General features: G+C 41.1%; 1 protein-coding gene across 2 annotated transcripts in view; it reads right to left on the bottom strand.

The window, feature by feature from the left end:
- The window catches only part of RALGPS1 (Ral GEF with PH domain and SH3 binding motif 1), a 1,336,836-nt gene that overhangs the window by 127,103 nt on the left and 1,186,051 nt on the right, over positions 1 to 23,682 (bottom strand). For both annotated transcript variants that reach the window (XM_069241780.1, XM_069241778.1), the window contains exon 13: positions 5,121 to 5,247. In XM_069241780.1, coding sequence (XP_069097881.1) covers positions 5,121 to 5,247 — 127 coding nt within the window. The remainder of the gene's footprint in view (positions 1 to 5,120; positions 5,248 to 23,682) is intronic.

Below are 23,682 nucleotides of genomic sequence, written 5' to 3'. Positions count from 1 at the left end.
TACTGTCATTTAACTTGTGTAAGAGAGAGACCATCAGAATTATGTAAGCGTATCTCCAGATTTTTTTTAACGAGTATTGAATACTATGAACTACTGTAGAGTACAGATCGGCTAACTAAATATAAACAAATTAAGGGGTTTCATGAAATGTAACATTTAGAATATATATATATATATATATATATATATATATATATATATATATATATATATAGGCAAATGCCTAAAAATCACTTTTCTAGCCCACCATATCATACAGTGTGGAATTTTAGATAACACTAGTGAATATTGTTGCAAGACGGAGTGCATTAGATTATAAGGGGGAAGACATATTTGACATAAGGCCTTAAGTATCATCAGTAAAATTAAATGAAAAAAGAAACCTAGGAAGCTGTTATTTCAGTTTTTGATTGTGGAGTTGTTTGTGTGTTCTTGCAGCCCATTTTATCTACCACGTCGGTCTCTTCTGCTGTAGTGCAAGCAAACGTTGTTTAAAGATAACCCCTAATTCAATTAGGTTCAAATGAATAAGAGCTATGTTTTTTATAGAGAATCCGGTTGAACAAAGCGAAGGAAAACTAGGATTCTCTTTAAAAAACATAGCTCTTATTCAAAGCTTTGTCAAAGTTAGGAGAATGTCCTTTTTTGATAACACAGATGAAACAACTGTGTTGGATTATGAATTATCCTGGAAATAAAACACTAACTGCAGTTAATGCTTTGAAGTTCCAGTCAATATGGTATTATATTGTAGATTTCTATAGTATTTTCTACTTCTGTCGAGGCTATGAAGCACTTTGCTGACACGTTACTCCATGTAGCCCGGTATTAGTTGTAAACGTTGTAGTTAATTGTGTTTTATACAAGATTAAAGTACTTATACTATTAGTTGAATGCAGTTTCTAGCCTAGTGAGAAGGTAATGGTTTAGTTGCAGATGCTTTAGGTACTCATAGATTTGCATTTCTAATTGTGTTGCTTTGATTCTCTTTGAAAGGAGTGTGTACATTCTAGAATGGGTATTATCCTGGTATTGAGCTTTTTGTGCAATGTGTTACTGGATGTCAGTAGTGTTTACAGTGAATAAAGTTCTGTGTATTTTTGTTTCAAAAATATCCATCCAAAACTAATTCAAGAGACGTGAAGTTCAGAGATTTGAAGCGCAGTTGAATACAGAGTTGAAAAGACTACCAAAATTGTATTTTTTTCCAAGCCATGAATTTTAAAAGAGGTGGAGTGGAGTTCATCATGGTTAACAACTCCTTTTTTCTACTGCATGCTAAAAGTACTTTCACTTATTTTGTTGGATTGTCAGAACCATTGTATCTTGGGGGTGGTCCTAGTGGCAGAGCAACAATAGTTGGTTGCTGTATCATACCTGGCATTAGGTAGATACTTTGAGTCACCAGATCAAAGATTGATTGTTCCCTGGAATGTTTAGGTAACAAATTTTCTTCTAATAAAGAATTCTTCATAATCACGAAAAAGATTATCTTTCTGCTGTTTTTTAATTTTATTCTGGTGGAGTGTTATTTGTGATGCCCATCTCTAAAGTAATGCCATACTTCACCAGAATGTTTGCAAGACAGAGAACTGACATCTCAGTGTATGGTCATGTTTGATCTTTGTATGCATGAGGTTGCTAATCTTCTTATGTACCATGAGGGCATATTTCCCTCTTTGACATGCCAAGCGCATGTGATTTGCACTGGCAGGAGGGTCTATCATAGCTCCAGGAGGGCTGCATCCATGCTTGATGTTTAGGATAACCTCCAATGTACACAATTGTTTGTATAAGTTCCCTTTATGTAGATGGATCCTACATGTATATCCTGAAATAGATGGTATGGATCTGTCTGTTCTGCACCTTTGTTTGACACCCTACTGTAAGGTACTGCATTTTATTCTCACTACAATGAATTGTTGGGTATTAATAAACTGCCCCCATAATTACCTTTCATTCTGATATTTGGAATTTCAGCATTTTTCTAAAACATGTTGTCATTTATTTAGTTTTGCCATTGTTGTCGCTTGTAATTTAGTATCAGAAACATTTGCATTGCTTTCTCTCTATTGCATACTTTCTGATTTGTTACTAAGCAGGGACCTTGTATAATATATAAACATTACCATGTGTTCTAGAACCTGGGAATTATAGTGGGCAATTTGTTTCCAATGGGTGGCTGCATGAAAACACTGTGTGCAGCAATATAAGGGCTTTGCTTACCCACACACTAATCAACAATTGGTATAGAGGTTGCCAAGAGAATGGAAATAAGATAATTAAGCCTCACCACCTCATCACATACACACCACAAGCAACTACAAGATGATAATGCCATGTGGATAACTTCTCTATTTGTCTCAAAAGAAGTTCTGCTTCTTTGGTGGTAACAGAAGACACCTGCTAGCCCCACTATATGTTGTGTAGTCACTACAAACAGAATGCTGGCTCATACACAGAAAATAAAGAGAGTCCAGCATTTGAACATGGCCTTCTCACCTTCAGTGCTGCATTAACATCACACTACCATTGTCAGCTCTTAATATTCAGCTGTCCAAACAGCAGTGGGTGGACCTTTAAGTAGTGACTGCATAGTGTAATGTGGTGCCACATTTTACCTCACATATTTACAATGTAATATCTTCTTAAGTCTAGACTCACAACATTTAATAATACAACACATTTTGTAACTATAAACAGGCAATTGTGTTGCCATAAAAAACAACTTTGACTTACCTGAGGTCATTCACTCATGTCTGGGATGATTACTGGCCAGTTCTGTACCTCTGTATGTTGTCACTTAATGAAGAGTTTCACCATGTTTTTTGTGGAACTCTCTCTGATCCTACACATCACTTTAATGGGTTATGTGAGGACATTTATACTTCAGCCTGGCAAGAACCCATCGCATACGTGTGCTCTCAGACTTTCATTCTTCCTTGACAAAATCACTAATAGTTAAAACAACCACAAAGCTCTCAACTCCAGCATGCACATGAATCTTCAGATGCAATCAATGTGCTAACAAAAATGGCAGATGTTGTATTGTTAATACTGGTAAAAATAAAGAAGAGAAACATGTTCAGAAAGAAACAATGCATGACAATTAAAGCAAACCAACATCCTTTTAGTCAGGGCTATTTCAACATTTTGCTTCAAAGCTAAAAGTTAATTTACAGTAATGCTTTAAAGTTACATGGGCTAAATAATATTTATGAGGGAAATAAAATAAAAAGAAATAGATTATTGGAGTGCATGAAGTCATCGGTAAGTACAGCAGACTTATGCAGAAAAAAATAACTAATACTTCGCAGAGTGGTTCTGAATGTAACCTACTCCACCAATGACAAATAATACTGAAAGAATGAATGTCTATGATTCATGTGAATGTCAAAAAGGGGTTTAAATATGGAACAATTTAGCAACACAGCGTCACATGATAGAGGGAACTACACACAGTCACAAAATTACAGAACACATTTACAAATTCACACAGGGAGAAGCCACTTTATTTCATACTCAATGGCCTGTGTTTCTCACCTAAGCACTAGATCAATAATTATTTTTAGGTTGTTTTCAAGATTAACTCCTGAGCAATTCATAATATAAACATTTTTTGAAGTAGTGTTCAATGGCAGTGGATAAATCATTCTTGTGATCACAAGGTGTTCTGCAGAGTTTCGGTGTATGTTTGCATCGGGCCACATAAACATACTTTTTTCACATAAACGTGAAAGAAGTGCCCTCCATTTTGTTGAAAACATTTGCATTCACCCATCTGTGAAGCATCTTTCAGCATCTTTGAGATAGACATGCTGGTTTGGTGGGAAAGGGAGGGGAGTATTCCTTCCTTATTGAATAGGACATTCCACCAAAATTGGATATGATGTACGCAAGAGCCGATAGTTTTCTCTTGTGACAAACATTGTCAAGAAAATATAAGTATACACAGTCTGTCCTCCCATCTTTTTTCTGGCATCTCTCTGGTTGATAGCATACTACGAAAACCTAAGCAGTTTGACATGGAGATCTTTGTAATTCGATCTATCCAGTTTGAAGGCCTTAGTAGCATGGTGATTTTGACATTGCAATCAAGTTGATGCATCACCTTGCATTGATATTAGCCTTGGTGCACAGTTCCTGAAAACTCAAAAGGAGTGGTACGGTGTTCTTGAAAACTCAACTCTTTCTGGTTATTTTGACAACACGATTCCAAGTGTGATAACAGATCTTCAACAGTGGCTGGAAAGAAGTCTTTTCAATGGTGAAAGAAATTAAGATAAAAACTGCACCACCAGATATGGTATCAGTATGTTCGATACATTTCATGGGTATTAAAATCAATAGAAAAATGCCCTGATAATTCTGTTCCGTCACCTGTTAAAGCTCAAAACTAAAAAAGAGTGGGCCGCTGTCTCTTTGATTTGTCTCTTTCAGAAGCACAGGAACAGTATAGCCAAAGAAGGCAACGTTGCGGCTGTTCACGACAATGACCTACAAACTAACACCGTCAAGATTCAAATATCTGTGAGTAGGTGGGTTGTTCTGCTTCTAACTTGGCTTAAGAATCCTCAACATCAAGGTGTAGTTGTTATACATCGGGTCTGGGATCTAAAGGAATATGCCAATGGTCAATCAGGATGCTGGTATTGTAGTAAAACATCAATGACATCAGAGGATTCAGAACCAAGCTGCACTGTAGCTGAATGCTAAAAGCCCTTTTGAAAATATCACTAGAAACTCTAGTTTTCCTCTCCTGAAATCAGTGGTTCAGAGCCTGGGTGCACTGGGCAGCTTATTCAGTAGGAAAATATCTGTTTGTGTTCATTTATTTAGAGGGAACCTGCAGATTAGCAGGGAAACAGAGACGGACATGACACCATACAGAACAGAGAAGAAGTGACACACAAAATTCAGAGTAGGAAAGAGAATATTCACCAAAGAGCTTCACTTAATGTGTCTAAGAAATCTGATGCGAAGATGGCTGCCCTTAGAGTCAATTTCGCACAAGTCGGGCCTGTTGCGTGTTAGAAGGGGGATGTTAGTTTGCTTTAATCCTGATTTGACACCTAAACATGTTTTATTCTGAAAGCATTAAGAAATTTTGGGGCACCCACTTGTTTCCCAAGCTGTGGCTTTTTCTATGTCTTGATACCGGAGGAGTTGGAAGGTTGGCTGCCATCGAAGCATCAGGACAGGTTGGTCTCCTGTTGAATCTGATTGTTGCTGTCACCTCTGACGGACCTACCAACAAAGATCAACTGAGCTATTCTGACAATATTGCAGAGGAACAGTCTATAAATAGGTCTTCTTCAGCCAATTTATAGCTCCTTCAATAATGATACACATACTTACAGATATATTAAAAAAAATAACATTTTAGGTTCCAAAGATAGATTTTATCTGTGAGTTCTAAAGAATGAAAAACCTGTAGTCAGTAAACACATTCGTTCTTTGTGACTAGGAGTCCATCGAATGTAGCTGTGCACTATGGCATGTATTCACACACAAATGATACGCTAACAGCCTTTGACTAATAGCAATAATGCTGTGTGATTTGAAATAATAATTTTATTGTCAGGGGATGTTAACACAAGTTGGAAAAGACAAAGAACGTTTATACCCAGTCTTAAAAGTCGAGCATATCTACCACATTTAAATAGTCATTCAGCGCACATGTTTTCGAGTATAAGCTTGATGAAGAGGATGGAAAGTACATATTATTATAATAATGCGACACAATAGCCATATTCAAAGACGACCAGCACTGGCAAGGGAAACTAAAAATAAATAAACATCTAAAAAATATTCAAGAAACAATAATAATTTATTTATTTATTTAAATAACCTGTTTGCCTACAAAATATGTGGTCCTCACAATAAATGTCTTCTTAACATCCACAATATACCTTAAAGAAGCACTGTACACAGAGAAATGTAAGCTGAGGTGGAGCATGTGCACCACAACTATTTATACTTCCTAGAGCTCAAATAATCTACAATTAAATTCATCTAGAACATTTCATCTGCTGATATTTTTTTATTCAAAATGTACATTCAAATTAGGAGGAGTATTACATTGAGAGTCAGTTTCATACAGTGAACCTTTTATTGAAACATGAAAACTATTACATGACATTACATTCAATATAAAGGACAACAGGGAAAGTTTTGTAACCTTAGAGTATTTCTTTGTTATTTATGTTAACAGTACTGCCTTTAATACTACTGTTGGAAGTACTACTACTGATACTTAATTTACTGGTTCTATCTGTACAATGTTCCTGACAATACTTAATCCACACAGGCCTTTGTGCTATTCTAGTAGTACTCCTAAAAATACTCCCACTGCAGCAAGTAGTACTGAAGCTACCACTAGAAACCACATGCATTTATAATATTGCTTTGTTAAGTGCCGCAACTAATGATAGAACTAATGTTACTTTTTCCCACCGAGTCTTTTATTTCTATTATTACTGGTATTTCCTTTAGTTCATGCTCTGTGTTGCTTTTTGAGGCAAACCCCTATCAAAAGCACATGTAAATAACAATGATAGGTACTTTATACAATATGATTAATATCCAAAAAAGCGTGAAGTCACAATATGGACTGATATGACACTTTTAACAAAAATATAAGGCAACTTGATCACGTTAAACTGTTGCATCAACAGTCAAGTCATGCTAAATGTGTAATAAAGTAATACTATCATCATGGGTAGCTACCTTTGAGCAAAGTAGTAGGTCCACTTATTTCATCCAAACCTCTTCAATTTAAACTTTTTCCCACAAATTCTATGAAAAGGCAAGTCTATTTCTAAGCAATCTGATGTATGTTGCAATAGGAAATTAACTTGATGGAAAGACTAGACGCCAAGTTTTAACTTAATCGGGCCCAATCACAGGGGCATTGGGGAGTGCATAAAGCAATACTCCGGTAGTACACTTTTGCATTCTCTAACATGCGTTTGTGAATTGGCCCCAAAACATCTGAAATTACAATAAAATTAGAATAAACTGTATATATGCATATATAATTAGTACACATAGAAATGATTTTGCTCTCTTTTCAGTTTAGATGATAGTGTGTTGATCCTTATGGGGATGATTGACAAATGGAGAACGTAAAAGAGTATGCCTGTAAATCTATGTCCCGTACTCATAAATGCTTTTGTGAATTGGCCCCAAAGTGTTGAATCATTACTAGCTATACATCACTCTGACAAGAAATACTACACAAGGATTAAAAGATAATTCAAGCATTTGCTAAAACTCAGTTCATCCTTAGGGATGAATTCAACGAACAGAAGCATTCCAAAAATGTAAGCATCGCAAACATTTGGGGAACATGCACAGTTACTTGACCAGTAGCCCAGTAAGTCTGCTCGGTCATTATGAAATAGCACACTTGCTTTAAATGTCTGATACCAACCAAATGTAATTGTAATGTGAAAAATATTATGTAAAGGCTGTTGAAAGAAGAGAGAAATAGTGTAGCCAAATAAACAGGTCATGACTGTATCACTATTAGCATTTTTATCCCAGGAATTCGCAAGAGCACAGATAGTTTAAAAAAAATAAAGTAAATTATTTCTACTTTGATTTTGCTGCTCATGAAAAAAGTTTGGTTGTGAGTTACATTATTTCTAATAAACAATAAAAATGCCTTCTTTTTTCCAGGTACTAGTCTCTGACAATAGTCTACTCATCAACATTCAGCTTCAGTCCAATAAATCACTTTGGCTACATAAAGAACCAAAGTCAAACATAAGTGAGTCAAGCTATGCTTCAAAGTGATAGTTGAATGGCTCTTTCAAGCAAATCATACCAGAAAGTGTCATTATTTTGAATCTGCTAAAAATCTTGGTCCATTATGAATTTGTGTCTCTTTGAGAGGGCATGTTTCAAAGGATTAAACTCTGTTGTAATGAAATTCATTTAGGTTGTGAAAATTCAAATTTTCAAAATTCATAGGTCACAAAGCTATACAACTCTGGTGGTAGTCAACTCAAGTGCCTCACATATTGCATCATGTAAAATTGGATAAAAATAGGAACATCATAGGAAATAGGATGCATCTCTGAGTACTATTAAAACACAAAATAAACCATTGATTTTTCTTATTGTTATTAACAACCACAATAATAAGAATAATAAGAATAATTAAGATTTTGTAACATAATAAATGCTAGAAAAGTTACAAATCTGTTCCAGGAATTCATATATAAAAGGAATCTGACTGTGTTATTTTGCTATTTATGCCGATTATATTTATTCCTTCTTTATCTGCAAATTTTTCAATTTGCATCATTTCAAAGACTACTTAATAAATTGGGACAAGAAATACAATCAATCATCGCTGAAGTGAAACAAGTGTTTGTGTTTGCAAAAAAAATAATTTAAAAATGTTATAATATCTCCCTAAAAGGACCATGAGCATACACAACTAGTAGATTTCACATTTGAATTTTTTGGAGAGGGACTAATTGGCATGGAAGGTAAAACAAGGAAATACTGGCATCATAAATATCCATCCTACAATAAACTTCATGTGGTGTGTTAGGGCAGTCTGAGGTTAGAATTTAGAGTTACACAAGTTTGTTTGAAATTTGGCACAGTTTTTTCTGATATAGCTTTTGTCCCCTTGCTGTGGTGAAGACAAACAGCAACTGAATTCCACAATGCCATGGTAGTCTGAGAGACCCATCAGGACTATTTTTCAGAAAGCAGTCCACCAAAGCTTGTTGCATTTGAAATGCTTATGCTAATGGTCTTTCTGTATTAATAATCAATGTAATACATGTACTGGTGATTCGTAATTTGATTACCAAGTCAATATAATCTTTTCCAATTGCTTATGGAAATTCTGAAGCTCTCATACTAATGGGTGCACAACACATTGTTCAACTTTTTGAAACACTTCCTTTCAGAGATAGGCCATTGGAGTAAGGTTCCAAGCAAAATAAATATTGCTGTGTAAAAATCACAGCATTAAACAATGATATTCACATAACTGGTATATATTGTTTTAATACAAGTAAACCACATTTATCAGAAAATAAAAAGGTGAGCATATAGAACAAAATGTTTACCACCAATAAAGAGGTGTTCCCAACTAATTAACTGCTATCCACAATGAAAATAACATTGTGAAAACTGTCTAACCCTTCAAACACATTTTGGCCACTAGGAAAATGAATACCAAATGTAATGTAAACCGCAATGGAAGAACCGGAACATTCTACAAAATATATCCTCCCAGAAATTTGGACTTGATACAAAATCTCAATTAAAAAAGACCCCAAGCAATAATAGTGTTTATTTGCAGATCGTCTTTAATTAAAAATATGCAGAACATCATGCTAGTAAATTCCTTTTGCAAATGTAAACTAATTTATTGCTAGAAATAATAATATTTTTCTATAGCTAGTAAAGTCTTGTTTGGAATGACTTGTTTTTATAAATCAAGCCACTGACCAGAACTTTGCATGGAAACAGTGAAGGGAAGAAAAGCAGCAATTTACCAATGAGAAGTGGTTTACACAAAGCTTGGAGGTGGACCTTGAGCAGAGGAGTGGTACGCTGTGTGGCTAGCGGGTGGACTTATGTAGCAACTCATTGCTTGCCCTTTCTTACCACTGCCATAGAGGTTTTAATTCCAAAGGCAATAATGTGCCAACTTCTAAGCTGTGTATTTATACAGGTGTACATAGTATTGAGCCAAATGTTACTCATCAAGTAACTGGGACAAACACAACACAAGTTGTAAAGCACAAGAACGCTCACCCTAACAACTTTTTATGATGTACCTTCTCAGTAGACTTGAATGGAGCAGGCTGTATTGTGCACCAAATACGTTGCTCAGTAATTAAGACATTTTTTCACGAGATGAGTTGTGCATTTAAGCACTTGAAAGCAAAAAATAGGACATCAAGCCTGTTGGCTTTGTCCCCCCACCTCAGGAAGCATTCTAAATAGCACTACATTAATATACATAATTCCTGCAAAGTATGTTGTCTCCAATAAAAGAACTAGCTGTAGAGGTTGGGGATTGTTAGGTTATCATTGGCGGAAAAAGTCCACTCGTGGAGTGTGCGGATGCAAGCAGAGCATTGAGTAACCTCCACTCTGGGCATGCTTCAAACATATCAAGACTAGCCGCTGGTCCTCAACATGCTTAATCTCTTGAAAACGGTGAGAAGGTCAGGAAACATCAAGGACAATTGTACAGACCTAGAAATCACATTCTGGGCCTGATTAATAGTTTGGCCATTGGAAAACCTGACCGCAAGACCCGTGGTGAGGAGACCACTGTGGAGCTGGCGGTCTCCTAACCATCCCTATTATAAGGTCAGCCCAGTGGAAAACATGTGGCGGCATTGGACTTTGCTGCACATGGAGCCGAGTCCAATGCCATCGCACAGTATTGTGGGCAGTACAGCCCCGCCGAGGTCCCCTGCACTTGTTCTTTGCCAGCTTTTTCATGGCAGTTGAACCGCCATGAAAAGACTGGCGGAGAGCCTGGTTGTAATCAGTACGGCAGCGCTGACTTCAGTACCGCTGTGGCTGATTACCACCACGACCACCATCACCTTATCAGGGTCAGAGATCATAGAGGGGACTGCGGCCTTTTGCCAGCACCAACTGCCAATCTTGTACACACAGCTGCGACGGTTCGACCTCCACAGTGAGTGTAGCGGTCTTCGGACCTCCAGACTCGTAAGCGGACCCTTAGTCTTTTGGCTGCTTGTAGTGCCATGGGTGGTCTGTTGCCATTACAAACCGTGAAGGAGGCTGCTGAAGTGCAGAATTATTAACTCATCAGCATCAGAGTGGAGGACCCTCTAGCATGCAACTTTTAGGTATCAGCAATATAATGGCACAACTTCAATGACCTCACATTTCACTGGACCTGGGTCAAAAATGAAAGCGCTCACCTTCACCCACTTCTCTTGGTCAAATGCAAAGGCACTGAACCACTTACTGGCTGTGTTAAAGATATCAATGATGCCTGTCTGGTGGTACAATAGGAAATCAACACAAAGAGGAGGCCACCACCTGAGGAGGCCTAAACTTCTGTAAAGAAACAGGCAGTGTCCATGTTACCAAGTGTGGTTCCAGTGGAAATGGAACTTGCCCAGGATAAGAAAAAACTCAAAGATGTACTGGTGAGGGATTGCAACCGCCCTTCCCAAGTACAATATAAAATATCACTGTGCAAAACTCTGAACTAGCCCATAAATTCAACATCTTTGGAAATACAGACTGTGTACTTTTGCAGTGCATTGCATTGCAGGACATTGAAATGTAGATTAGGAGCCCAGAAGAATACATTTCCCTGGGCTCTGGTTGGTGGTAAAATGTGATGGTTTGTGGAGTGCAGAAGCTGGACCTACGGGTGGTACCTATTGGTTGCTCCATGTAAATTAAGTCCAATGTCCTGTAGCAAACCGGGACTCATTGTGTTTTTGCGTTGCATGTGGATAATTGCGAATATTAGGTGCATTGTTTGTGCACTAATGATCGCGACTATCGAAACAAGAGGGGACATGTTTACAGTGTAAAATGCAACATGAAGGATGGTTGATGCCGACAGAGAAAGAAGAAAAACAACTCCACCTCCACTTCTTCTCTGCACTTCCTTTGCATTCAGGTTGTCTCTGAGGGAAATACAAACACGGGCAGAAGGAATCCCATAGAAAAAGTACCTGTCCGTACCATGATATTACCAGACCCGACTGCACGCCAAAACACCTTTAATGGGAGAATGTGTGCCATAAGGTGGTGGCAGGTAATGTCACTTGTGGATCCACTGGCACTGATTGCAGTGCATTCCTGCTCAGATGACTATAATCTTAAGCCCCACTCAAGCTTCCAGAAGGGGGATGTAGAGCTGCATGCTGACCACTTCCTCATGGAAAGGACTAAGCCTGGTGTTCTGCTGAAGGTAGCCTGCCCCCTTCTCCTGCTGGCCTTGTGTGTGCGGAAGATCCTAGTCTGTCCATGAGACTTGGGATGCAGACACAGAACACCAAGAAACTTTCTGACCCCCTTCAACACAGACTAGAGGAGGGTTCTCCAAGCAATAACTATTCACATTTGTAGGAGAAGAGGGTGCCTTTCTGTGCCAATGTTTCTGTTAAATTTGTCACATATGAGAACAACTCCACAGGTCCATCACTAACCTAAATTGCCGAAGTACTGCAAGGAGTTTCCACAACTCATACTTTGGTGGACCATGTGCCTGTTTTCATATGTGTCAGTATACTCTTGGCCTGACACTGAGTAGCACTACAAGAATACCTTCTGAGCCTGTCTTTCCATCATGAGCACTAGACTGGAACCTATGGCACACTCTGAAGTTGATTCACAAATGTTTCTAATCCTTTTGTCCACCAGATCCAGTCCCAACTTCATTCCATGGTTTGCTTCCCAATTACTAATGCATTGTGGTTGTTGTATGCCTTCCTTTAACCTGACAAAAGCAAACCCTTGGGGATCAGGGTCAAGGCTGATTTAAATATGGCTGGGTCCAAACTGGGGTGGCATGGTGAGCAAAAGAATTGATGGATTAAACCCAGATCTGCGACTGCGGGTGAATGTTTGATTGGTTCTGCATTCCGTCATCATTTGTGTTTGTTTGCTCTTCCTTTAAACTGAGACCTAGAGAGGAGTTATTCAGTTAATCTAATTATATACTGAACCCTGTGCTCCCTTGCATGCTGTTCTGCAATGCTGTGAAACAAGATGCAGTCCATGTTCCACTGCGGAATTTACTTCTGTACGTTTGTTGTTTTCTGGAATCCCCATGCACCCCATCAGGCAGAGAGCTGGAGGAGTTGGTTTACCTTCTCTTACCTGATGTGTTCTGAAGGTAGCTCACACCTGCTCTGTATTTCAGTTAGTCCCACCATGTGTGGCTGTGAGGGAGAAGAAGAGGTTTAAGCCTTGTTCATTCCTTCAGAACTTGTGCTATCGACTGCCGTTACTCAAAGCTCCTACTTTGAACTCCAGTTGCATGCAGGTGAATATTTGAGAACCTGGGAAGAATGTGAAGTCCTGCTTCTGCCTTTGCAGAGTCCTAGCTCCTTACCATGGACGTCTTGTGCAGCTTTCTGCTTTAACTGTTTTGCCCTTGCCTCACAAACCCACCCTCTTCTGCCTTTCCTTTCTGTCCCAATATCTTGAATTCTGTCTTTTCGATGCTGCACTGATGACCATGTGTTCACAGAGTTAATTATGGTACTTATAAAACACTAACAATCACCCCCAGAGCGATGTCACAGCTCTGAAACTGTCATTTGAGTCATCAGTAGGAGTGAACTGGAGACAGGATGCGAAGGAGCATGAATCAGGAAGAACCATGGTTTCTGTTTTTTTCTAATCGCAAGGCAATCCTCCCTGCAACGTATATACATAGGGAGAGGTCCAGTGTCTGGCTGCGAAGGACGTGAAGGAACAGCCACCTGCTCTGGACTTCTTGATCCTTCTTACTTTGGCTAGGGCCAGGTCAAAGATCTCAAACTTCTCAAAGATTGATAACATTCGTCCCGCTCGCAAAGGGCTGCATTTATAGATTGCCCTATGGGTGTGACAAAGCAGCTTAAACGTGGCCCTCTTATGTGTCGGCAGCCAGTGCAAGGTTTGTAGACAGAGGTGGCAGAGCTATATCCATCTTTATTACAGATGAGTTTAACAGCAGCATTATGGATCATCTGAAGACGTGCAGATAGTCTGCCATTCCCATGTACGAGGTGTTTCCTTAATTCAAATGGCTGACAATCTATACCGTTCGACACCAGTTGATTGGAATCCAACTGAACGGTTTCCTAAGCAGTTTTAGTGGACCATAGCATTTACTACATGTGGACATCACCTGGTCTTGCATAGATAGAGAATGGTCAGTGACAATTCCTAGTTTTTTTGCTGGCTTTTATGGTAGTGGCGTGGGAGGCCACCAGCAATCGTCCCAAAGGATCTCATTTTTTCTGCATTGAGTTTAAAGCAATATGCCGTCATCCAGCTGGCCACTTCCGAGAGGCAGCCTGCCAAGTTATTCTTGGTATCTGTCTGTTTTTCACCCACTGAAATGACCAGCTGGATGTCATCAGGGTAGGGACATATGTCAAACCCCCATTTTGTGACCAATGTGGCAAGAGATGCGACACAAGTGTTGGGCTCAAAGTTGAGCCTTGGGATTCTGCCGCATTTAGAACGGTAAGGAAGTGATTGGCAGCAGTTCTAGTCTTACTTCTATCTGTCACCTTTGTCTGTAAGTTTATTCTCGCTTCCTGCATTAATTCCATGTACTATCGGGGCATCACTTGTCTCAGTGCCTGCTGGTTACATCCTGGAGTTACATGTTCTGAATCCGTGTATCAGTTTCCATGTGCCAGTAGGGCATCACTTGTCTCGGTGCCTGCTGGTTACATCCTGGAGTTCCATGTTCTGAATCCGTGTATCTGTTTCCATGTGCCAGTAGGGCATTACTTGTCTCAGTGCCTGCTGGTTACATCCTTGAGTTCCATGTTCTGAATCCGTGTTTCAGTTTCCATGTGCCAGCAGGGCATTACTTGTCACAGTGCCTGCTGGTTACATCCATGAGTTCCATGTTCTGAATCTGTGTTTCAGTTTCCATGTGCCAGCAAGGCATTACTTGTCACGCTGCCTCCTGGTTACATCCTTGAGTTCCATGTTCTGAATCCGTGTTTCAGTTTCCATGTGCCAGCAAGCATTACTTGTCTCGTGCCTCCTGGTTACATCCTTGAGTTCCATGTTCTGAATCCGTGTTTCAGTTTCCATGTGCCAGCAGGGCATTACTTGTCGCAGTGCCTGCTGGTTACATCCTCGAGTTCCATGTTCCTTATCCATGTTGCAGATTGTATGTACCAGTTACTTGTCTTAGTTCCTGCTGGTTGCATCCCTAAATTTCATGTTCTGAATCCATGTTCCAGCTTCAACATGCCAGCAGGACATTGTTTTTCTCATTGCCTATTGGGTACATTCTGCTTCTGACCTCGGACATTTTCCTTTCTCAATTTCCAAAGCACCATTCTTTCCAAATTTATTGTTTTTCTTTCTCTCAAACTCTTTTCCATCTCTATTATTCCCTGGCCTAGTATTATTGTAGCACCTGTTCCCAGTCTCTGTCTCATATTCTTTCATACTGCTAGTTTTCTGCTCTTGAGTATTGTGTATCTTGTATTCTTTACACTCTGAGTTTCGGTTCCATTTTATAATTGGTCCTCTGTCTCTTACAGCCATTTACAGTGTGAGCTCTGGCTTGGTCTCTGTTCTCATCAGGGAAGGGAAAGACTTCACTTGGTGCACTTAGTTCCTTCGGAGTCTTACCTGTCTCGGTGTTGTTGTCAGACGTGGGCCACCTTTACACTGAGTACAACAATCTCCATTACAGCAGATCCAAACCACAACTTTGCTATTTGACTGTTTCTTAGAGCAATCTACTGGAATCAATCCAAAGGACCGTCCATAGGCCACCAGAACACCTCTTGTCATAGATCAGTAAACCCCTTGCTTTGATTAAAACTTGGTATTCTGTAGTCTTCTCTCTCTCTCTCTCTCTGTTTGTGTCTGCCTTACAGCAAGCTACGGTCCTCCGCAGTCCTGTGACCACATGTTCTTCCTATGAGCAGCCAGGGAATGACCTTCTGCATCACTCTCCACTGTGAACACTCACAAAGTGTAAAGATGCAGCCGTGTTTGCCCTGCATGACAGTCTGCTCTAGTAAGCCTAAAGAGGTTTGCGTAGTGCTGGCGTGTGCCTTGGTGACAGCTGATGCACACCTCAATGGCACCCATGGGTCAGTCTGCTGTTTTCCCCACCTCATTATCCCTTGGTCCTGTCAGGCGGCCGACTCACAGTCACTGGGCCAACCAGGTCATAAGAGATCCAGATCCCAACTGAACTTGAAACTTTTCACCTAGAGAAACATTGGCTAAAAAATGAGAAATATTCAGGATCATCGGGAACAGAATTACCAATTTACCCGGTAAATACTCACTTGTAAGGGGGCCTTCAAAGTCCCACATGTAGAAGTTGGTATCTGCATCCTTGTAGTTTCTGGTGCCTCATTGTGACCAAGTCCAGGAGGCGAAGTTAGCTGAGATAAAAACGAGAACCTCAAAATGAGGTCCTAATAGTAGTCACACGTTTCATCACATTTGGGAGAGGTTAGCAACCATTAAAGTATTTTAAATAATTACCAGGCGTGGCAGGAAAGATCCTGATCGATAGCCTACTTTTTATTTACACGCAGTGTAGTGTCTGCGACAGTTAAAGACCGTGAACAGTAAATGGTGGATGAAACCTGAGTGTCCAATGTTGTGGCTGCTTTTCATTGAGCCATTTAATCACTTGGCTTTTCATGTGATGGTACTATTTTCATTACAATAGTATTTGTATATTCTGAGGCTTTATTAAAATCGTTTCGTCAATATAATCTCTTTGGCTGGACATTCAGTCTTGCAACTATAATATGTGTTGTGTGCTTTATCCAGGACAGGCTCAAAACCCACACCACCTCCTAAAAGCGTAGGAGACAAATCCCCACTGCAAACAGCATTCAGTGTTATAATTCATGAAACACCTGTAATGAAACCTCTAACATCCCTGAGTTATTTCTGCATCTCAAGGATCCAGGGAAAAGCTTGACTACAGCTCAGGTCAAGATTCTCATCAGTGCAACGAGCAGTGAGATGCTGCCCCACAACTCTTCACCTGAAGACCAAATACATTGCACCAAGTAATATGGGGTTTTCTGGGAGATGCCAATTCCCTTGAAACTTTGCCAATGCACCTTCTCCACTATTGCAACAGGAATTTTATAAACAATGGCTCCAGCCACAAAGGTTGCCAAAATACTCTTCCTTCAATTGTAAAACACTGAAAACGTCCCCGGATTGTTTTGTAGAGATGGAAACACTTGCAAGTTGTTTTGTGCGTCTGAGACAATGGGGAGGACTCCAGACTATGCATATCTGCTCAGCATCTTTTTCCACTTAACCAGTGATGAGCTTCTGGAGCCCTTGCCCGAGCTTCAGCCTGTTTATCCCTCGGACAAGAATGTGTGATGCTGAGCGCCGCTGCTCCGTGAGTCATGCTGTAACACACAGCAACAGAGGAGGTGCCACAAACACCCCGGGGTGTGCCATCTATCACACGCTCGATTGAAAACACACCTCGGTGGCGTCAGGCAGCATTTCAGAGGATAATCTATGCAGATAAAAACAGCTTGATTGATAGAAAATGTGGCTTTAAAACTCGTTTAGAGCCAAGAGTGAAGCGCTGTTATCAACTGTGGATAGCATATACAAGCAAGCATTGCCAAAGCTAATAGGTGTTGCTCGAGCCATCCACTGCCTTGAGCAATGCTTGTTTTTTTCCTCTCTACAGAGGGTCACTGTACATGCTTCTCTATGTGCATTAGCCACCCTGAATGATTTTTTTGAAAGCAAAAGAAGGCTGTGGGCGCCATGTGGGCACCTGTATGTGTGACATCCAACATGGAATATTTGATCTTTTATCTTTTACAAATACCATTCAAAGATTGCTGCCACATGTGCGTACATATGCATTAAATCCACCTTCGAATTATTTTTGTTTTGCTTTAAGAAAAAAAAATTGCTATATAGCTACTGCACATGTGAGCACATAAAGGAGCGACCATCTTGGAATGGTTTTAAAACCATTTAAAACCATTCAAACCATTTAAAGATAGCCATCTGCAGATACGGCACAGGCTGTTGCTGCACATGTGTGATGTGGGGTAAGTGGGCACTGAAGAACAGTTTTTATAAATAAAGTCGTTTGGGGAGGAGGCAGCTGGATAGCAGGGTAAGACAGAGAAGAAGTTCCCGGTTCCCCACAGGCACTGCAATGCAAGGTCTGTCCTTAGCAGTGGGAGGATACAAATTATTCAATCACAACACAGTGAGACTGAAATGCTCCTGAGGAGGGATAAGTACAAGAGGAGGAGGAAACGCAATGATTAACCAGCCAGGAAAGTTATATAAACAAGAAAGCAATCAAGTCATGAAAAGAGATGAACAAAAAGTCTGCTCTAAGTCTATATTGGATACAATAGCACTGTTTGCAAACAGAGAGCTGAAGCTGTCTTTAGGCAAGACCTAAAAACAGTATTTTCTAAAGAAGAGCTTCAGAATGCAGTGTCTGTGGAAAGGCAGTCCAATGTGGGCCCTCCAGCCACAATTAGGGGAGCACATAGCATCATCCGGCATACCAATGGCCAGGGCTGCTCAGCTTGTTCAACTATGGTCATTTGCTTATGAATTTTGGACAATGGGTCTGGAAAAGTGTGACCTTGTGTTCTACACCTCCTATTAGCTGCTGGTATGAATGTATGAGTGGAATGTAGGAATTGTGCTAGGGATAGGAGGGTAGTATTCCAACATGGCTTCTACAAAGTGTGCACTTTAAAAGGGCAGGCACTGTCATGTACTGAGAAACTAAACCTTAATTTGAAAGGTGAAGTACCAGCCCTACTCAACAACATTGATTGGGATTGAGAACACCTCTAATTTTAAATCTTCACTTTAAGCACTGGAGTTAAATGCTTCTTTTGTGCTGTAGAGAGTAGACTCCAAGGGAATCATGTCTGGTCTACTTTAGGAGTTATATACACAACTCTCTATGACCTTCTCTCCGGGGTCTGGAGGTTGTGTTCCTACGCTGCTCTCTCTTCGCTTCACAGGAGGTCATACCGAATAACATAGACTTTTGAACACATAAGCTTATGCAAGCTCATGCAGATCCATTATTCAATTGCTCTTCCACAGAAGAGGTGGTACTTCCACCGTTCTTCTTTCGGTTCGTCTGCTTTTTGTGCTTACCACTGCCCTCCCTAAGCTCCCCTCCCCGAGGCACCTCTCCATGGGATCATGCAGGTACCACCTGTCACTAAGACTGCCTGTAACACATTTTACAAACGTGGCTTCCACCTAGGGCTGTGGAACTTGCTTATAGGTAGTGCTTAATTTGAGCTTGTAGTTGGAGGTCGGGCCCAGCAGCACTCGGGGACCGGCACTTCTTTATCCGTATAAGACTTAGACCCAGACCAAGAGAGAGAAGAACACACAGATGGAAAAACCGAGAAACACCAAAAAAGGGATGCAAAGAGTGAGATAAAGGGTCAGGAGGATGAAAGAGACACAAGATGGAATCAAGACTACACAGACTCGATATTCTGCAACTCTGACGTTCAGCAGCTCTGGCTGCGGTTTTCTGAGACATCTTTGGGCACCGGCACAATTATGTTTTTACAAATTAAACCCGGCTTATTGGTCTTTCTTTTAGACAAGTGTGGAAGACTTTACTGAAGCAAAAGTAGACCAGATTCATCATCTATTGCTTTTCTTCTATTTCTTTATTTTTTCCTCATCCTCGTGAAAGAAATACTTCTGGTGGATTTGGATGGAAAGAGTTTCCCTAAAAAAACACATAATGCTACGGTCCTCTAACCCGCAGTGTTTATTAAATGTAGTTATACCTTCCTCTAAGTGGTAACATTTATCTGCGCATTGATGTGGTGGGACCAAGTTCAGTTCTGGTCTCCTCTCTGCCTCCCCTAAAGCAGTCTGACACCTGCCTGTTACTAGTTCCAATCACCCTGCCCTGTGACTGAAGCAGGCAGAAAGGGACTGGTAAGGATGCCCCTAGCCAAGCCGCCAGTGCCTAGGACATGTTATCAGTGCCCTAGAGTTAGCTTAATAGAGGTATAACACTTTTAAGGTATGAATGATAAATATATCATTTTCTGCTTGCATCACAGACTTGAGTCTGTTTTGGTAGGATCATGAGTGGTGCAGGTGTGTTAATAAGCTGTGTCTATATGCGGTTGCACTGCTATTTGGTGTGTTTAGGGGAAGATCTTTATGAAGACTGAGTATCTCAGCAGATGCATTTCCCGGCTTCGGATATGTATAGTTCATAACTGAGGCTACTGTGTTTTGTTAATGTCCACAATATACCTGTAAATTACCCCGGCTGTAGGGTATTGAGTGGATGTTGAGATGTTGTATTATGTGTTGTCTTTGGAGGGGGACATTGCTTTATGAAGTTGTAGGTGCTGTTAAGAGACCCGTGACCTCCACCTTGCTAATGCCTCTGACCTGTGTTGGAAGTGTGTGCATTGTTCTAATTTGATCTATTCATATGTGGGTACCGCACACCTATAATACAATACCAAGGATTTTCTTAGCTATGGGAATTTATAATTGGCTGCATATCTTTAATTAACAATACTATTGTGCTGCATTCCTTTAAAACATCAGTATTGTTACACTTAATTAAACGTGCACATGCAGATCAACAAACAACTTTAGGGTGTGAATGGTCATGGAAGGATGGGGTGGGAGCTGTGTGGGTGGGGTGAGGTAAACATTCCATGGTGTGCAGTTTCACATTGTAACAAATGTGATAACATTGGTTCTGAAATTCGGAGCTCTAAGTTCTAATAACTGGTGTAATGATATACTGATCTTAAAACATTCTCTTGCTTTCTTGCCACCGAGTATTCCAAAATAAAAGAAAGTACTTTAAAAACACTAACCTTAAGCTACTTTCTGAATACAGTTTTTTTTAAAGAAATTGCTAAGATTTGTAGGGTTGACTCTGTGTGAGTCCTGCAGTGGTGCATGTTCTTACTTGCAAGACACTACTGTTTACAAAAAGGGCTTTGAGCCCACCCTTTGCTTTCTATTCATTGGCTTCAGTGTCACTTCTTGCTTGCTGCCTCTTAATTGGACAGCGGAGGCCAGGCGTCACTTCCTGTTTCCTCTCTAGTGCATTGACAAAGCACAGATTGATCCTACTTAATGAGTGTCTCACCATTTATTATTTCTGCTCGAGTTGCTGCTCTCCCCTCCCACACACTACTTATCCATGTCACTGCCCTCCATAGTCTCTCTGCTGCTCATGCTGTGATGGAGGTACTTTTTTAGAATTATTTTTACTGTTTTGCCCGGGTTGCTTCTTTACCCTCCAACTCACAATTTCTCTGTCCCCGCACCACTGCCGGCCGTCCACACTTGCACATACATCCACCCCATTACCCCATCTTTTTTATTTATTTATTGTATTCCTACTGCACACTCCTCTCCCTCTCGTTTCCCCTGTGCATCTCTCAGGACCTCCCAGGTGGTACGACCTAGACCTGTTCTTGGTGGTCTTCCAGTGATTAGGGGTGTCCTGTCAGATGGAGATGGCTGCTCTTGCTAGGAACCGCCAGCCTCTGGGCTCAGATATCACATTGGACCGTTCATGTGTGATGCAGTGCACCTCTCGTGTGCTCTTATCTCACCCCTTCGTTCGGAGGAGTGCAGTCCAGTGGCGTAACATTAGCCCCCACAGGGCGGGGGCCCCTTGAGCTCCAGAGGCCCCCTCAGCAGAGCCAGCACAGTGCAAGGCCAGTGGGCCCCTGTCCTGAGAGCTCCTGACTGGGTGATGGGGGGCCTCCATCTGCAGTGGCTCCTCCCCCCCACCAGCAGCAGCAAAACTTGAAAAATAAAACAAGTATAAACTATGTTTATTATTGTTATTATTATAGTTTTATTTTTCAAGGGGGTGGGCTATTGGGGATGACGGGCAGGGAGAGGGAGTGGTGTGCCCTCCCCTCAGTGCGCATGTGGGTTTGGCCGGCCGTCTCAGGATGCCCATACCCCCATGCGCACTGAGCTTTCCCCTACCCGTGGTGTGTTGCCGGGTTGGAGACAGTAGGCACAGGCTCCCAGTCTGCCTGGGAGTGCAAATCGAGGGCACTCAGGCCAATGCTGACACTGCTCTCATGCTCCCAACAGCATGAGAGCAGCATTAGGATTGGCCGCAGGGCCGTAGCGTGTGCCTGACGAGCAGCCATGCGGCGATTAGCAGGTAAAGTTTTTTCCTCTGTTTGGCCCACCCCTCCCCTGCCCGCCACTTTGCCTCTACACCAGCCACGATTAGTCTCCATGTACTTTAAAGAGGGGCCTCCCCAAGTTTCGTTAAGCCACTGGTGCAGTCGGTGCTGATTTGATGTTGTGGGACACAACTCTCACAGATCTGTTGCATAAAGCTGTGTGTTTTTATTGGGGCCTTTGCTGGGCACGATTTGCACTTTAAAGTTTAGAAGCCTGCCAACCGTGCTGCCTAAAGCTGTGTACTGGCCTGTAGTGGTGACGATACCAGCACACACTGCCCCGCAGAGGGGAGGACAGCTCCCGACTTCTTCACATGCAACTCTCAGATGCCCAGCCCCCATGTGGTTGCATTACCACCGCACTCTGCAGCACTGCCAGACCAGTTATTAAGAGGCACTGTGCCTGACCACTGGCACGGTCACTCATCTGTCCACTGCCACGGCCCCAGCCCTGCCATCTTTGACCTTGCAGGTTACCCTCCGAGTGGTTATGGGCCCATCCCACTTCTCATATACCGCTCCATTCCAGCGATACCTTCAGATTACCATGTATGCATGTATGTCTGTATGTTTTGGGATGTATACAAGAGGAATATATTTGGGTATCATCGGAGTACTAGACATTAATGGGGGGTCCGGAAAGCCAATCCCAGGTGTGTACATTAATTTAGGAATTGCATATTTGAAATGTATACTTACATTACTCTTCACATCATTAGAATTGCACTGGTTTTCACACTTATAAATGTTTCATCTTTGAAACACTGAAATTAACACACCTAAGTACCTACATGAGTAATTCACAGTCTCTGGAAATTACAGACAACTTCGCAGCACAAATAAGCTCCACCTGGGAAAGCAGCAGTGGAACACATGCTCCAATTTATGATAATCTGTCTCAGGGCCAGCTCTCAAAGAGATTATGCAGGAGTCTTGCTTCAAAGTCTGCAAGGCTGTACAACATGATTGAAAGTTAACAAAATAGGGCTATGATGAGGCAATTTTATTGTCTTTACTTTCAGATATGTTGCACAGCAGCTGTGCAACATGACAAAAAATATAGACTACGCCAATACATCTTGTCTATAAGGGCTATTGGCTTTGGCAATGTTTTGCAGCCATGCAGTACAGAAACACGGGTGCTTTGAGGTGTGGATACATCTAATTTAAGAAAGCGCTATGACACAGCAAGGGCTAATGTTTTTTTATTTTAAGTGCATTAGCGCTGGATGCATCACAGTCTTTTTTATTATTAATTTTAGGCGTGCTGCCCAGCAGGGACATTGCTATACAGCCTGGCTACAAATCATTGCAGGAGCTGGCAATGCCCATGCTGTACAGCATGAACACAAGGCAATGCAAAGCAAAGAGGCTCAAAAGCGAGACTTTTTGGTTTTGCCATAGCTTGTTATCTGTAGTTTTGCACTGCACATACAAGGCTCTGAATGTACCCGAATGCTTTAGTGCTGACAAAAAATATAAGCCACATCAGTGGAATTCAGTTAATTAAACTTAAATATCGAATAAAAATGTAAATAACATCAGGCAGTCTTGAAAAAGTGCAGGCTATTTACAGGTGTAACAAGGAACAGCAAGAGTCAAAGTACCCAAGTGACGCAATAATACTCTTGGGGATGGAGTTAGAACATGGCATCCAGCAGAACCGTAGGTGGGAAGGCTGGACGTGCGGGGGTACCGATGGGTGGAAACAAAGTGTAATTCCATTTAGAAATGCGAATGGTCATTG

The sequence above is a fragment of the Pleurodeles waltl genome, chromosome 6 (assembly GCF_031143425.1).
Source record: "Pleurodeles waltl isolate 20211129_DDA chromosome 6, aPleWal1.hap1.20221129, whole genome shotgun sequence".
NCBI lineage: Eukaryota > Metazoa > Chordata > Amphibia > Caudata > Salamandridae > Pleurodeles > Pleurodeles waltl.
Note: the sequence above shows the minus strand (reverse complement) of the source record. Positions and strands in the feature narration are given on the sequence as shown.